Here is a 15,617-nt window from a genome sequence, read left to right as displayed (position 1 = left end):
GCTGGACACCCTTCATTGTCCACACCACCAATTTTGGGGTCATCCACAAACATGCTCATCTACATTGCTAATAGAGACGACAAAGGCCTCCTGGACACAGGCTTCCCAACGTGACCATCCTCTGACCCTTACCAAAAAGAAAAGCCAATTCGATATTCAGTTGGCCAGTTCTCCCCGGATCCCATGCAAACGGGGCTCTCCTACCATGAGAGACCTCTGTCAAAGGCTGTGCTGAAGTCCACGGCCACTATCCTGGCCTTGCCAGTCCTCTTCATCATCTCTTCAAACTCATTTGTGAATGGAAGGGCGAACAAATCGCCGCCAAAACGGTTTGGGATGAGTTGACCTTAGCAAGAGATTGTTCGGTTTCCGTCAAGTGCACGACTCCGGGCCACTCCTGACACGTTGATCGGAGCCATCAACACCGACTCAAGACCAGCTATTTTGGAAATATGTGGCGGTCCCCAAATTTCTCCCTGGAAGACTGATGAGAATTTCACGGAACTTGGGGGGGGGGGGGAGGCGGGAATGTTTAAACGCCTCCTTCCCAGCCATTCTGTGGTTGCTGTGGGCCTGCACCCCACACATGCGCAGACGGGGGTCGGTGCTCGCACATGCGCAGACGGGGTCGGTGCTCGCACATGCGCAGTGGCAGTCAGAGGTCGATAATGGCGGCGGCGATGTTGATGTCGGACTGTCAGCTCGCGACGCCAAGCGGCGCTGGGTTCAACGGATTCGATGGCGGAGGCGGTAACGGTGCCAATGGCCCGGCGTCGGGTCACATCCCTTGGAACAGGAGTTTGGAGCGAGCTCTGGAGGAGGCTGCTGCCACCGGCGTGTTGAACTTGAGCGGGAGGAAACTGAAGGAGTTCCCGAGGAGCGCGGTGAACCAGGACTTGACAGATACCACGCAATCGGGTGAGCGAGGCCGAGCACGCGGCGTGGTGGAAGCTCGCGCACTGAGGTCAACACGGAGGCGTGAACGCGCGGCTCGTGGATGAGAACGCGCGGGGGAGGGGGACGGATTCACGCTTCAACCGCAAGTATCATCACTTCGGGCACGATGAGGGGGGGGGGGGGACTAGGGAATTATAAAGAATACAGCTCCTGGAAATCTGGGTGGGGGGGGGGGGGGGAACTATGGAAAAAACTCAGCAGAAGTGTAGAAGGAATAATTTAAAAGTTCAGGCGATTATGTGTGTTGCCAATGGGAATTACCCAGTGATCAAAACCCCCATAACACTGCAGTAAAGAATTTCAGAGATTCACCAGCCTCTCAGATTTATTGTCAGGGTACACGTATGACATCACGTACAACCCTGAGATTCATTTTCTCCCTGTGGGCGAGGCACTTAGGGGGTCATGCAGCACCAAAAACTGTATTCAGTGTGCAATAAAGAAATGTAAACAAACTGACAGAAATCAATGAAGTGCAAAAGAGTCCTGAAATGAGTCCCTGATGCAGTTTGTGGTTGAGGAGTCTGATGGTGGAGGGGGAGCAGCTGTCCCTGAACCTGGTGGTGCGAGTCTTGTGGCACTTGTGCCTCCTGATCGTGCAAATGACTTTTAAATGAATCCCTCCTAGTTTTGTTTGATATTCTCTCAGTTACGAAAGCATCTCAACGTCAACTGTGATGTGATCCCCTCCCACCTCAAGTCTTTTAAATGTTTCAATAAAATTGCTCATCGTTCTTCCAAACTCCAAAGAAAATAGACATTCCTGATAGGACCTTCCTATCAACTCAGGGATGAGCAGATCGCTTCGACTTCCTCCAATATTGGTTTGATTTTTTTAAATCAAAGGACTAAAATTGTGCACAATTTCCAGATTTGGCCTAACCAGCAGCAAATTCACCTGTGCAATAAACAATAATATGTCATTTGACTTCCTGGCCATATGTTGCACCTGCGTGGAAACTTTTTCCACAAAACACCTTGCTCATCTGCAGTCTTTCTCCGCTCAGATATTTGCCTTTATCTTTTTAAAATAAAATTGTAGGTTTCTACATTAAGAGTTCATATTTTTGCTCATGTACTTAACCAATCACCCTGTTGCAGAATCATAATACCTCCATCATAATATGCCCTTTCACCTTATTTTTGACATTGGCAAACTTACTATATGTTACATTCTGCCTCCTCCTCCTCCAGAGCATTGACATAAATTGTAAATAATTGAGGCCCAAATGCTGATGCTTGGAAAAATACTTGTCCTCATTCCGACTCTATCTTCTATTCAATTATCAGTGTTCAATCCAAGCTAACACATGAGCTTATTTTATGCACTTAAATGGTACTTCGTCAAATGAATTCTGAAATTCCAACAACACTCACAGTCCTTCCCACCCCACCCGCCCCCCCCCCCCCCCCCATCTACTCTGCTTGTTTAATTCTCAGGGAACTGTAACATTTTTTTAAAATATGGTTTACCTTCTGAAGTTGAGTATTATCTCAATTGTTCTTTCTGGACAAGAGAGATTAAAATGAAGGTGGTATTGGGTAGTGTTGGTGTAAGAGGTGGAGGCACAAATTCATGAGAAGGGTAATTTTTTTTTAATTTCCAAAATTGAAGATGTTTATAGATGTGCATATTTATTATATGTTGCGTTCTAATGAGAATTAAGATCTGTGAATATATTGCATTTTGCTAAGGTTAATTTGGAGTATTTGTTTTCAAGTTTGATTTCCAGATTCTAAGCTTAAGTTTTTACAGTTTTTTTCTGTTTTTAAAGATTAATAAACAAATAAGGACATAATCAGTTTTAGTTTTGAACAAATGTTTAGTAACTTCCAAGTTCCTCAGCTCTCAGTGCTCTCACAACCACTGGATATTTGTTAATGTCTTTAATTTTAACAAACACTAAACAACATTTGGAAACTATTTAAAATGAAAGATAAAATTAAAGTAGTACACTTGCAAACAACTATCTGTTTGAACAATCTATCAGCCCACTACAACTTCAAATTTAACTACTTTTAATAAATTTACTTTGTATTTCCTCTTGCGGTACTATTTCTTGTAGACATTTTATAATAACCATTGGAAAATGAATTCTACAAATCATTTACTGTTAGTGATCATAGAGATTCTGATTCATACTGTCTGGTTGTTCAGTCAAACTGTGTCTTCCTGATCTACTTTAATTTGATTTATAAAACTCCTCATAAGACAATTCTATTTTTCTCCTAGATGTAGGCTTACAGAATAAATGTACACATATATTTGTTTTGTTTTAACTATTTCTTATAATCTGTACTCAAGTTTGATGATTGTGGCCTAGATTGTTTTACTGTTTGTTTTGATTGAAACTTTCAGTTTATTAATGTAATTAATATACTCTGTATCATTTGTTTAAAACTTTATCATTGATTTGGAAAGATTTGTGGTCCTGAATCTCATCAGTTTTAGTTTGCTCTGATCTTAGTTAAAAGTATAAAAATTAGTGTTTGTTTCCTTGCTTTTGAAAATAGATTATCCTGCATGAAATACTGATTGACCTCTGCATAGTTTGCAATGGTTTATGTCATTAACTACAAATGTCTAAATGTGTTATGATTAGTACCTGTAATTTGGGGTTCAAAACTCCCATCTGTAGATACTAGGATAATTTGGTTTTCTGTTGGTAAATCGCTATCAGTTTAACAAATCAGTTCCTCTCTTGCATGGAATCTTGGCTGAAGAATAAAAATGAATTTCATAACCAAGTTTTACTTGGAAGTTTACAACCTATTTTGAATGTGCTACTAATGAAAAAAATAAGTTTTCATTTGTGATATAAGATTTCATAACTTTGGTTGAATGTGATTCTTGGGACTTTTGAACATATTTGGAGTTTGAAGAATTGGACTGACAGTTTTATGAGTAGGTTAAAGTGTTCTAAAATATTTTAATTTATTTCAATGGTCTTAATTTTGGGAGTGAATTTTAAATAATCGCTTCATTTTTAAATATAACTATCAGAGGAGAAATGCCATAATAGAAAATTATTATGCACCATTGATTTTTATTTTGTTACTTTGCATCTGGAAATCAACTGAGTTTTTGTTCCCTTTTGTCTTACGTTCTCTTAAAACGTCACCAAATATTTTTTTTTACCTTTTAAAAGGTGTGGCCTACTATAATTTACATTTTGAGGCTTGAAATGCATTAAAGGTCGTAATATTGTTTTGGAGAATGATGGAGTGGCTGTTCAGTTTTGTTTCTTCTCATTTTTTCAGGAAATAGGAAAGCATGTGTATCCACGAAGGACCTGATTACCTCAGAACTTCCCTCAGAAGTTCCTATGAGTTATTACTCTGGTTTCTATTTCAGTATTTTTATGTATCCCTTTTGTCTTTTCTTCCTTCTAATCTTTTTTGTGCAAACAATCACTTTTAAGTCTTTAATTTTCTGTAACTCAAGCTCAGTTTTAAAATGTGTGAATTAGCAAGAGACTACCAGTCAAGTCAGCAATGTCATATTCTTGGAATAGGAAACTTGAAAATTCAGATTTTTAAAAAATCTAATGTTCTTTTGATTTTTCTTCTTTCTTGAAATGAACTGGATTGATATCTAAAATGGTTACATTACTAGACTTGTAGCCAAAGACTTGAACTGTCAATCCAAAAATAAGACCCATGGAGACAGCTGGGGAGTTTAAAATCTTGGAATCAATTAAGTATTTGGACTTTAAAATTGAACTAATAATGACCATGCAACCAGAAATTGCCATTTTAAAAGCCCATCTGCTTTGCTCATAGCCTTTGGAGAAGAAAATCTAAGCTCTTCTGATCTGGCTTACACATAACTCCAGACTATCAGAGTATGAGAGTTTATTGTTGTGTGTGTGTGTGTGTGTTTGTGTGTGTGTGTGATTCTATGAAATTCTTTCTTGCTGCAGCCACACAGGTGCATCAGATAGCAACAATAACAGTATAAATTAAATTACTCAATATGCCAAGTATTGTAAATGTGCCAAATTTTTGTTCTGTTCATGTGTTGTATGGAATACAAACTTCCACCTTGTTAGACCCAGAGAGAAATGACTGACACCAGTGTTTTCCCAAATCCAAAAAATGAACCCTTTTATTTACAATTAGAGAACTATTTAAAGTATTTACAATGCCCTTGGTCCCGAGGGAACTTTCACAAGCCATCTCACACACATGTGACTGGATTAGTTGATTGATGGCTCAAGTCCCGAGAACCGGTAACACCCACTCTTAGCGCTGGTGGGTTCGCTCTGTTTAGGGCATCCTTTCAGCTGGTTACTCATACTTGAAGGGGCTTCACTGGTCTCTGAACTCCTTGTGACTTCTTTAAGGGTTCCAATGATGTAGAGGGATAGGCTCGTTTCCGTGTAATGGGTGTGATTGGTGGTTCAGTGCTTTCTGAAGTTCAAATGCGTCCAATAGGGCATCCAGGCTGAGTTACACAGGTGTTGTTTCAATGAGGTTGCTACTGTTCCATCTGTCTGGTCCAACTTGTACATGGTAGAGAACATCTCCAATTTTTCTTAGTATTCTCCCCAGCTGCCATACATCTGACTTATCTCTGTATTTCTGCACCAATACACATTGACCATCATGAAACATGCTTTCTTTGGATCTATGCCAGTGATTATATTGTTGTTCTATCTCATAATCTCTTGGTCCAGATTCTGGTCTTTGTAGAAATATGAAGTCATATGGTGCTTGTATTTTCCTTCCAAAGAGGTTTTCAGCATGCCAAGTGCCACTGGAGTTTGTGGGTTTGGAGTGATCCTGTAATTTAACAAGAGCATCTGCAGGATCTCCTTCATTGGACCTCCCCTCCACCCCCCCCCCCCCGGCCTTGTTCAGAATTCATTTAAATGTATCCACTAAACCTTCTGCTTGACCATTGGACTGAGGATGATATGGAGGTGACTGAATATGCATAATGCCATATTGCTTGCAAAAAAAATTGAAGTCGGCCGCAGTGAATTGTGTCCCATTGTCTGACACTAATGTTACGGGAGAACAAAAGCAATTGAATATGGACTTGAGTTCCATGATTGTAGCCGATGTAGCTGCTCAGGCTTTGGAGTGTGCGTTCACTACGATTAGGTAGTGCTCCTCATTAATTGGTCCTGTAGAGTCAATATGAAGATAATTCCATGGCCTGCTTGGTTGAGACCAGGAATGTAGATTTGTCTTGACAGGGAATTTTGCAGCCAAGGTACATCGGATACATGGCTGTGACAGTTGTTCAATCTGGTCATCCATCAGAGACAGTTTTGTGCAAATGCTTTCCCTCAATTCCATGATGAAACTGTTTGAGGATTGTAGATTGCAGGGCTTTGGGAATCACAATCCTTTTTGCGAACAAAAGACAGCCATTAGTGTTTGCCATTGATTCTTGTCTTTTGAAGAATAGCTGGATTTCCATTCGTGGACAAGCTTTTGACGACCCTGAATGATGATAACACATTACCTATTGTGCCGTGATCATAATGAACCCCCCTCCCCCCAAGTTTATAGGTAAAGCCTTACAAATATACTTAATAATATGCTAATAAAGATAAAGACTTACTAGACAGGGGATAGGGAGATGCTTTGGAAGAGTCACCCCAGTGGCAAGTGGCAATGCCAGCTCTTCATCCTGGGGAATGCCATTTCATTCAAACATTTTCTTTGGCTTGGCTTCGCGGACGAAGATTTATGGAGGGGGTAAAAGTCCACGTCAGCTCCAGGCTCGTTTGTGGCTGACAAGTCCGATGCGAGACAGGCAGACACGGTTGCAGTGGCTGCAGGGGAAAATTGGTTGGTTGGGGTTGGGTGTTGGGTTTTTCCTCCTTTGCCTTTTGTCAGTGAGGTGGGCTCTGCGGTCTTCTTCAAAGGAAGTTGCTGCCCGCCAAACTGTGAGGCGCCAAGATGCACGGTTTGAGGCGTTATCAGCCCACTGGCGGTGGTCAATGTGGCAGGCACCAAGAGATTTCTTTAGGCAGTCCTTGTACCTTTTCTTTGGTGCACCTCTGTCACGGTGGCCAGTGGAGAGCTCGCCATATAACACGATCTTGGGAAGGCGATGGTCCTCCATTCTGGAGACGTGACCCATCCAGCGCAGCTGGATCTTCAGCAGCGTGGACTCGATGCTGTCGACCTCTGCCATCTCGAGTATTTCGATGTTAGGGATGAAAGCGCTCCAATGGATGTTGAGGATGGAGCGGAGACAACGCTGGTGGAAGCGTTCTAGGAGCCGTAGGTGATGCCGGTAGAGGACCCTTTGATTCAAACAGCTGCTGCAGGCAGGGCACAACCTGGGCACTCTGCTGGCTGAATATTTGTTCCCATTTTCACCAAGGAGTTGGGTGTTGCTTCAGAGAATATTTACTTTTACAATTTTAAATTTTTGTTTAATCCTATTTATTTATCTATCTATCTATTTATTATTTATTTCCTCCATTTTATTTGGGGTTGCCAGTTGCTTGAATTCTGGATAACTAGTACCTAGTACAGTGAGAGGGTACTTTGCAAGGAGATGAATAAGTTGTAGTTAACATTTTCACAACCATATAAAGAAAACAATTACAGAATTTAGGATTCCAATGAAAATAAAGATCAATTGCCAAAATTCAAATGTCATCTACAGATTTGCCGATGACACCACGGTTGTCGGCGGAATCATAGGTGGCATTGAAGAAGCACACAGGAGTGAGATTGATCAGATAGTGGAGTGGTGTCACAACAACAAACTTGCACTCAATGTTAGCAAAACGAAGGAACTGATTATGGACTTCATGATTGGCAAACCAGGAGAACTCAAACCAGTCCACATCAAGGGGTCAGCAGTGGAGAGTGTAAAGAACTTCAAATTCCTGGCTATCAACATCTCTGAAGATCTGTCCTTAGGCCATCATATCGATATAGACATGAAAAAATATAGCCAACGGCTATATTTCATTAGGATCATGAGGAGATTTTTTTTTAAACTTTATTTATTAATTTTAACGTATGAAGAAAGTAAGTAATTCACGTACAGAAAAAATACAAAATAAAGTAATACAAGTACAAAGTAACATAGTTAATACAATACCAATCTCGGCATCTCCCCCTAACAACTAAAAACTAAGACTAAAAAAAAACTATTTTTAACCCCTAAACCCCCCCCCCTCCCCACCCCCACAATAAAGAGTGAAGAATTAATACTATTATGAGGAGATTTGATATGTCACCAAAAACGCTTGCAAATTATCATAGCTGTACTGTGGAGAGCATTCTGACTGGTTGCATCACTGTCTGGTATGGAGGTGCCAATGCAAAGGACAGGAAAAGGCTACAGAGGGTTGTGAACTTGGCCAGCGCCATCATGGGCATTAGTCTTCACTCCATTAAGGACACCTATAAGAGGCAGTGTCTCAAAAAAAACAGCCTCCATCATCAAGGGCCCTCACCACCTACATGGCCTCTTCTCACTGCTACCATCAGGAAGAAGGTACAGGAGCCTGAAGACAAATGCTCAACGTTGCAAAAGCAGTTCTTCCCCTCTGCCATCAGAGTTCTGAATGGACAATGACACTTTTTTCTCTTCTTTTGCACGATTTTTAAAATTTATTTTTAAATAGTGTGATTACGGAAATATAATTCACAGCAATTTTTTTTGCACCTGTAATGCACAATACTGCTGCCGTAAAACAACAATATTTGTGACACGTTTTTGACAATAATTCTGATTCTGAAGCATACTACTCTTATGGGTTTCATTCTGCTGCAGAGAAGAAAATCTTTAACCCTGTTGGTGCATGCTTTCAAACTCTTGAGCCTCTTCCTTCCCTCCGTTTGCCCTCCCCCCCTCCCCCCGACAAATGGGAAGCAGGAGTAGAGAGTGTGTCCAGGGTGCGATGGGCCTTTTGATATGTTGGCAGCCTTTCCTCGGCAGTAGGAAATTTAGATTAAGTCTATGGAGGGAATTCACATTATGTTCTGAGGTGCAGTTGCTGACTTCTGTAGATTCTTCCGATTGTGAGCAAAGCAACTCCCACATCAGGTTTGCTTTCGCTGGAATACCTGTGGAAGTTGTAGAGGGACAAGGAAGACATCCCAAGCTTCTAAGAAAGTAGAGGTATTGATCTTCTTTCTTGATCATCACGTCAATGTGCTTAGCCCTGGTCAGGTCATTGAAGATATTTATTCTGAAGAACTTAAAGCTGTCTATTCTTTTGGGTTCAGTGTTATTAATGTGGACAGGGTTGTGGACTCTGCCCCTTGTCTTATTGATGTTGAGAGGGAGGTTGGCACTGGGCTTTCAATCATTCTATATACCATCCTGTCATTATTTGATGGCTGGTATAGGCAAATTTTGAGATAGTATGGTATTTAGTTGTACAGTTGTAGGTGCGGTACATGTGTATTCGGAAATTAAATACACATCTTTGAGGGCTTGTGTTGAGTGTGATCTTGGAAAGAGATGTTAAATTTAAATTTAGACAGGCCATTTTGGCCCACATGTCTGACCTGCCCAATTTACACCCAATTGACCTACAACCCCCATTACATTTCAAATGGTGGGAGGAAACAGGAACCCCTGGGAAAATCTACTCAGACACAGGTAAACATACAAACCTCTTACAGACGGTGTAGGATTTAAAACCCAGAACTGATCGCTGACAGTTAAGGCATTGTGCTAACCGCTACACCAATCATATCAGCCCATTGTTGTTAATTGTTTGTTGTTACCCATCTTTACTGATTGTGGTCTGTTGGACAGGAAGTCAAGGGTCCAATTGCAGAAGGAGAACTTCAGCCTAGGTCCTAAAGTTTGGGAATGAGATTATCGAAGTCTGAGCTATAGTTTATGAACTGTAGTCTAACATAGGTGTCCTTCAAGTCCCGGTGTTCTAGGGCAGAGTAGAATGTTGGAGAGATGGCATCTACTGCGGATTTATTTAGCTGGTAGGTAAGTTGAAGTGGGTCAAGGCTAGTTGGTAAGCTTGAATTGTTGTGAGCCATGACCAACCTCTCTAAGCATTTCATGATATTGGATGTCATAGCCACCAGTCGATAGTAATTTAAGCCCATTTTTATGTTTTTAAATTTTAAATTTTGAGATACATTACAGTAACAGGCCATGTTGTAATGCTGGGCAAATTGAAGTGGGTCCTGATCCTTCCTGAGATGAGAATTTATTTGCTCCATAACCAAATTCTTTAAAGAATGTCATCACAGTGGACATAAGCCCCACTGGCTAATAGTCATTGAAGCAGGTCAACTTGCTCTTCCTGGGAATTAGTATGATTAATGTCCTTTCGATGCACGTGAGAACCTCCGACTGTAGCAGCAAGAGATTGAAAATGTCTGCAGGAACTCCAGCCAGTTGTTCCGTGCAGGTTTTAAGGATGGGGCCAATTCACCATGTGAGCCACACACTTTCCGAGGGTTCACCCTCGTAAAGGTTCTTTTCACATCAACCTCTGTGACTGGGAAGGTGAGGTTGCTGAGGGATGTGGGGGTGTTTGTAAGGGTTCATGATTTTTATCCCTTTTGAAGTGAGCACAGAAGGTGTTGAGTTCATTACGAAGAGGTGCTTCACAGTTAATTATACTATCTCATTTCACCTTGTCGGATGTAATGGCATTCTTTAAGATAGCCTTAATATTGTTGCTAATTGCTGTTGATTGTAATCTTTCACCCTGGATATTGAATACCACTTGGAAGAAGCAAATTTGGAAAGGCATAGAATATATTTTGGGGGTGGGGGGTGGTGGCTGAGTATCACTGGTGTGAATAATTGCCATACTGAGTCTTAGGTGAAAGGTATAAGAACAAATTGATTGGAGAAACCCACATGAAGTACTCTTAATCAATGCAGGCCAATATTTGTGTGACCATAATTGACGTGTCATACAGTATGTTCAAACTGCAATGTGTCATTTTGTGCTTTAGCATCATGTGAACATGTGGGCATTATTTGATCCAGGGCTGAATGGTTGGGTTTCCTTGCTTTCTGTGTGGTTTGGAACAGGCTCTATAAGCATCGCTTTTCAAATCACGATCTTCCCATTCTTTCAGAATGGTTTCACAACCATGCACTGCACCTTTGTAAACTTACTCTGCTTAGTATTGTATTTGTCACATTGATCAAATCCAATGTCACTGATGTCAAGATATTTCTGTCAGTTCTGTCTCTCACTTCTCCCCCAAGAAGATGAAGCTTACTTTTAATCTTTAGGGATTAGTCATTGACATCTTGATCATCAGGTCTTGGACTTGGTCATGCCTTGTCAAAGTCAAATAAGCATCTTAAAGTAAAATGGTTGCAGTTGTTACCCTCAGTAGCTCAAATAAATCAGTTTGGAAGTTGTTTTGGAAGTTTGATTGAAAAATAAAATATAAAGTATGAAATTCAGTTCACAAAGAACACAAAACTGAACCATGTATGTTTCCACACATATGTAAAATGACATGAATGATTTGTAAAGGTGACTGTAGGTTCCTTACAACTAGAAAATGAATTTGTTATGAGGAATAAAGCAATAGCTACAGAGCACTACATGACTGCTTTGAGACCATTGATTTGAACTCTTTCAGAGAGGCTGCCACTTACAATGGTCATGTAAACATCGAGGAGTACATGAGCTCAGTGACATCAGCAGGTGCATTGAGGATGTCACCTAGATCAAATGCTACACAACCAAGGCTAACCAGAAACCATGGTTGGATGCAGAGGTCCAGGCATTTCTCAGAGCTCTTGATGTTGCCTTCTGGACAGGAGACAAGGTGGCAGGGATGTACTCTCCCATGTAATCCGGAAGGCAAAGCGTGGATACGCATAGAAGATCCATAGACAGTTATGCGACACCAGTGACATGAGGTAAATGTGTCAAGGAATCAAAACTATAACAGACTACAAGACAAACTTGAGAGTCTCCCTTCCGAACAGACTGATCATCTTCTGGCTGACACTGAAAAAAGCTCCATGTCCTACTGATAAACGGGCCCCCTGCATAGCTTTGGGTGAGATGAGAGAAACCCTGTCCAGGTAAACCCACAGAAGCCAGTGGGACCAGATAACATACCTGGTCAGATACTGGATTGCACAGACCAACTGACGGAGGTCCTTGTGGTCATCTTCAATATGTGACTGCAGTAGTCTATCGTCCCCAGTGGTTTCAAAGCAACTGCCATCATCCTAGTTCCAAAGGAACTTTGGAGTACTAGTACAGGATTCTCCAAAGTTTATCTTGGAGGTTGAGACTGTAATAAGGAAGGAAAATACATTATTAGCATTCATTTTGAAATGACTACAATCCTGTTTGGAATATTGTGAGCAGTTTTGGGACCCATACTTAAGGAAGAATGTGCTGGCATTAGAAATGATAGAGAGCAGGTTTACGAGAATAATCCCGAAGATGAGAGGGTTAGCATACGAAGAGCCTGTATTTGCTGGATTTTAAAAGAATGAGGGGACAATCTTATTGAACTCTACTGAATATTGGAAAGAGTGAACATGGAGAAGATACTCCCAGAGGGTGCAGCCTGAGAAGAATCAGAATTTATTGTCATGAACAAGTCATGAAATTTGGTGTTTTGTGGCAGAATCATGGTGCAAACATTCATATTATAAAACATCTTACAGCAATATATATAAAAAAAAGTGCACACCTTTAGTGTTTTTGGTTTATTCATTATTCACGAATCTGATGGCAGTGGGGAAGAAGCTGTCCTGTGCTACTGAGTGCTCATCTTTAGGCTCCTGTACCTTTTTCCCGATGGCAGCAGAGTGAGGTCTGGATGGTAGGGGGGGGTCTTTGAGGATAGTGGCTGCTTTTTTTTAAAAGACACTGCCTCATATAGATATTCTTTATGGAGTGAAGTCTGGTGTTTGTGATAATTTAATTAGCTTAAAATTAAAAGGACCATGGAGAAGTTCCTCACCGTCGAGAGGTCGGATATCGACCCTCAACACCCAGACGCTCCAGCATACTTCGAGATCTGGAAGTGTGGTGATCATCCACACACTGGCTGAGGTCATCAACACTAACCAGAAGAAACTCATACTTTGCACCAAGCTGGGCCCACAAGGCACCCTGATGAATGTACTCTATGCCCAGTATCTGCTGAGCATCAGGGTACAGCAGCCAGGTGAGACAGTAGACACTTACCTGGAGGCACTGTGAGAACTAGCATAACCGTACACGATCAAAGCTGGGTGACTGCTGGGGAGGTAGAGCGACTCATCCGAGCTGCCTGCGTGCGAGGGTTGCAGTCAAGGACAACATGAAAGACACTGTTGGAGGAGAATAAGGCCTCCCTTACCAGGATCATGGAGGTGGTCTGCTCCCTTGAAGCTGCAACTCACCATGTAGAGGCTTTCGATGCTCCCCTCCCCCACCCTCCGGCCTGGCCGACGCTGACAGCACCAGTTGCTGAGGGGCTTTCGCGTGGAAGAGATGATCACCAACACAGTCCGCCACTGTAAGTACTGCAGGCCCGGTGTGGGTCAGACAGGCACTCCCGAAAGAACTGCCCTGCGAGGAACTTGCATTGCCCCTGATGCAGCAAGAAAGGCCACTTTGCTAAAGTGTGCCTCTCTAAACCCACTGGAAACCCCTTCCGACTCTCGGGACGTTTCCACGTGCGGATGCCAAGTAGTGCCATTACTCCGCCGCCACTTCTGCCTGCACCGTCGACGTGACTTCTGGCCTCGCCATCCAACCACGCCGCCACCATGTACTCGCCATGGGCACCACCATCTTTCATCGTCCAACTTCTGTCCACACCGGTGGCGTCACTTACACCCGCACCAATGACATCACTTCTAGTCAAGTCGCCCGACCTTGCCAAAGCTATATACAAGTCCTGGGTGCCACCATCATGGGTCAGCCAAACTTCAACCACCCCAATTTGCCGACCAGATGATGTGGTTAACACGTGCATGGGCAAAACCGTGCTCTCGCCGCACCCCACACTGCTAAAGGCACCCATTCGGCACTACTTGCCACAACTGTCGGGAAGCAGCGACTCGGACCCCGAGGCAGTCTTAGCGTCAACACTAATGGAGGATATTCTCTACAGACTCAGGTACTCGATGATGGACATCACTGTCAATGGGAAGGTAATAAAATGCCGGTTTGATAGCGATAGAACTGAGAGCTTTGTGCTCCCGAATGTGGTCCGAATGCTGAAACTCAAAGTATACCCAGCGAACTTCACTATTGCTTTCATGCCCCAGGACCTCTCCATCACGGCACTAGGATGCTGCTCAGTAAACTTGACAGTGGGGAGGATGGGGGGAACCTATCAAGGGTTCAGGCTCCTGGTCTTGCCCAAGTTCTGTGCCCTGGTTATCCTGGGACAAGTCTTCCTGTGTCACCTCCACAGCCTCACCCTTACCTTTGGTGGCCCACTCCCCCACTCACCATCCACAGCACAAAGTCCACCGACTGCCCCCAGTCCATCTGCGGGCTCCCACCTTACAGGTGTTCCCTCCATCCCTCTTCAGCATCCTGATGCCAAACTGTAAGCCTATAGCGGCCAAGAGCAGGTGCTACTGTGCAGCCGACAGGACCTTTATCGGCTTCTAGCGGAAGGAGTTATAGACCCCAGCACCTGCCCTTGGAGAGCCCAGGTCCTTGTTGTAAAAGGGGATAGCAAACCAAGAATGGTCATTGACTATAGCCAGATCATTAACCGGTACACCCAGCTGGACATCTACCCACTGCCGCGCGTCGCCAACATGGTCAACAAGATACCTAGATCTGAAACTATAGCCAGATTGTTAACCGGTACACCCAGCTGGACATCTACCCACTGCCGCGCATCACCAACATGGTTAACAAGATAACCTAGATCTGAAGTCAGCCTACCATTAGCTCCCCATCCATGATCAGGATAAACCTTGTATAGCCTTAGAGGCAGATGGGTGCCTCTACCAGTTCTGCCGGGTCCTGTTTGGGGTCACAATGGAGTCTCCGTGTTTCAGTGGGAGATGGACCGCATGGTAGACCAGCACAATCTAAGAACAACTTTCCTGTACCTGGACAATGTCACCATCTGCAGCCATGACCAGCAGGACCATGATTTCAACCTGGAAAGATTCCTCCGAACAGCAGAGGCACCGAACCTCACTTACTGCTTGTTCAACACCACCCACCTCGCCATCCTGGGGTGCATTGTGGAACAGGATGTCATTGGTCCCGACCCCAAATGCATGTGCCCCCTAATGGAACTGTCCCTTACCCACACACTCAAGGCCCTCCGCAGGTGCCTAGGGCTCTTCTCTATGTGAGTCCTCCGCTTCTCAGACAAGGTCCGCCCACTGGCCCAAGCCACCACTTTTCCCCTCCGTGCCGATGTGCAAGCAGCCTTCGCCCACATTGTGCCAATGCCACAATGCATGCTGTGGATGAAACCACTCCATTCCAGGTGGAGTCCGAAGCGTTTGACATTGCCCTCGTTGCCACTCTCAAAACCCGGGGCCTTTTTCTCCAGGATCCTCCACAGTTCAGAGATCGTACACTCCACCATCTAAAAGGAGGCCCAGGTGATCGTGGAAGCAGTCCGTCACTGCCGTCACTACTTGGCAGGCAGAAGGTTCACCCTTCTCACAGACCAGCACGCAGTGGCATTCATGTTCAGCACCACCCACGGAGGCAAAATCAAAACCAACAAGATCTTGA

The 15,617-nt window shown here is 43.4% G+C and overlaps 2 protein-coding genes across 12 annotated transcripts in view; one reads left to right on the top strand and one right to left on the bottom strand.

Moving 5' to 3' along the window:
- Positions 1-219, bottom strand: part of rubcn (rubicon autophagy regulator) — a 118,148-nt gene extending 117,929 nt beyond the window's left edge. Inside the window, exon 1 of the mRNA XM_069897171.1 lies at positions 133-219. The gene's annotated coding sequence lies outside the window, so the exon portion shown is untranslated. The remainder of the gene's footprint in view (positions 1-132) is intronic.
- lrch3 (leucine-rich repeats and calponin homology (CH) domain containing 3) overlaps positions 1-15,617 on the top strand; it is a 108,174-nt gene that overhangs the window by 7,018 nt on the left and 85,539 nt on the right. For 9 of the 11 annotated variants that reach the window (XM_069897184.1, XM_069897181.1, XM_069897180.1 and 6 more), the window contains exon 1: positions 634-918. The exons of 1 other annotated variant lie outside the window; for it this stretch is intronic. In XM_069897184.1, coding sequence (XP_069753285.1) covers positions 642-918 — 277 coding nt within the window. In that variant the 5' untranslated portion in view covers positions 634-641. Of the gene's footprint in view, positions 1-633; positions 919-15,617 lie in introns of those variants that run through there. One more of the 11 variants, XM_069897178.1, reaches the window with a different exon arrangement.

Source organism: Narcine bancroftii, chromosome 9, assembly GCF_036971445.1.
Source record: "Narcine bancroftii isolate sNarBan1 chromosome 9, sNarBan1.hap1, whole genome shotgun sequence".
Taxonomy (NCBI): domain Eukaryota; kingdom Metazoa; phylum Chordata; class Chondrichthyes; order Torpediniformes; family Narcinidae; genus Narcine; species Narcine bancroftii.
This window is presented reverse-complemented; position numbering and strand designations above follow the sequence as displayed.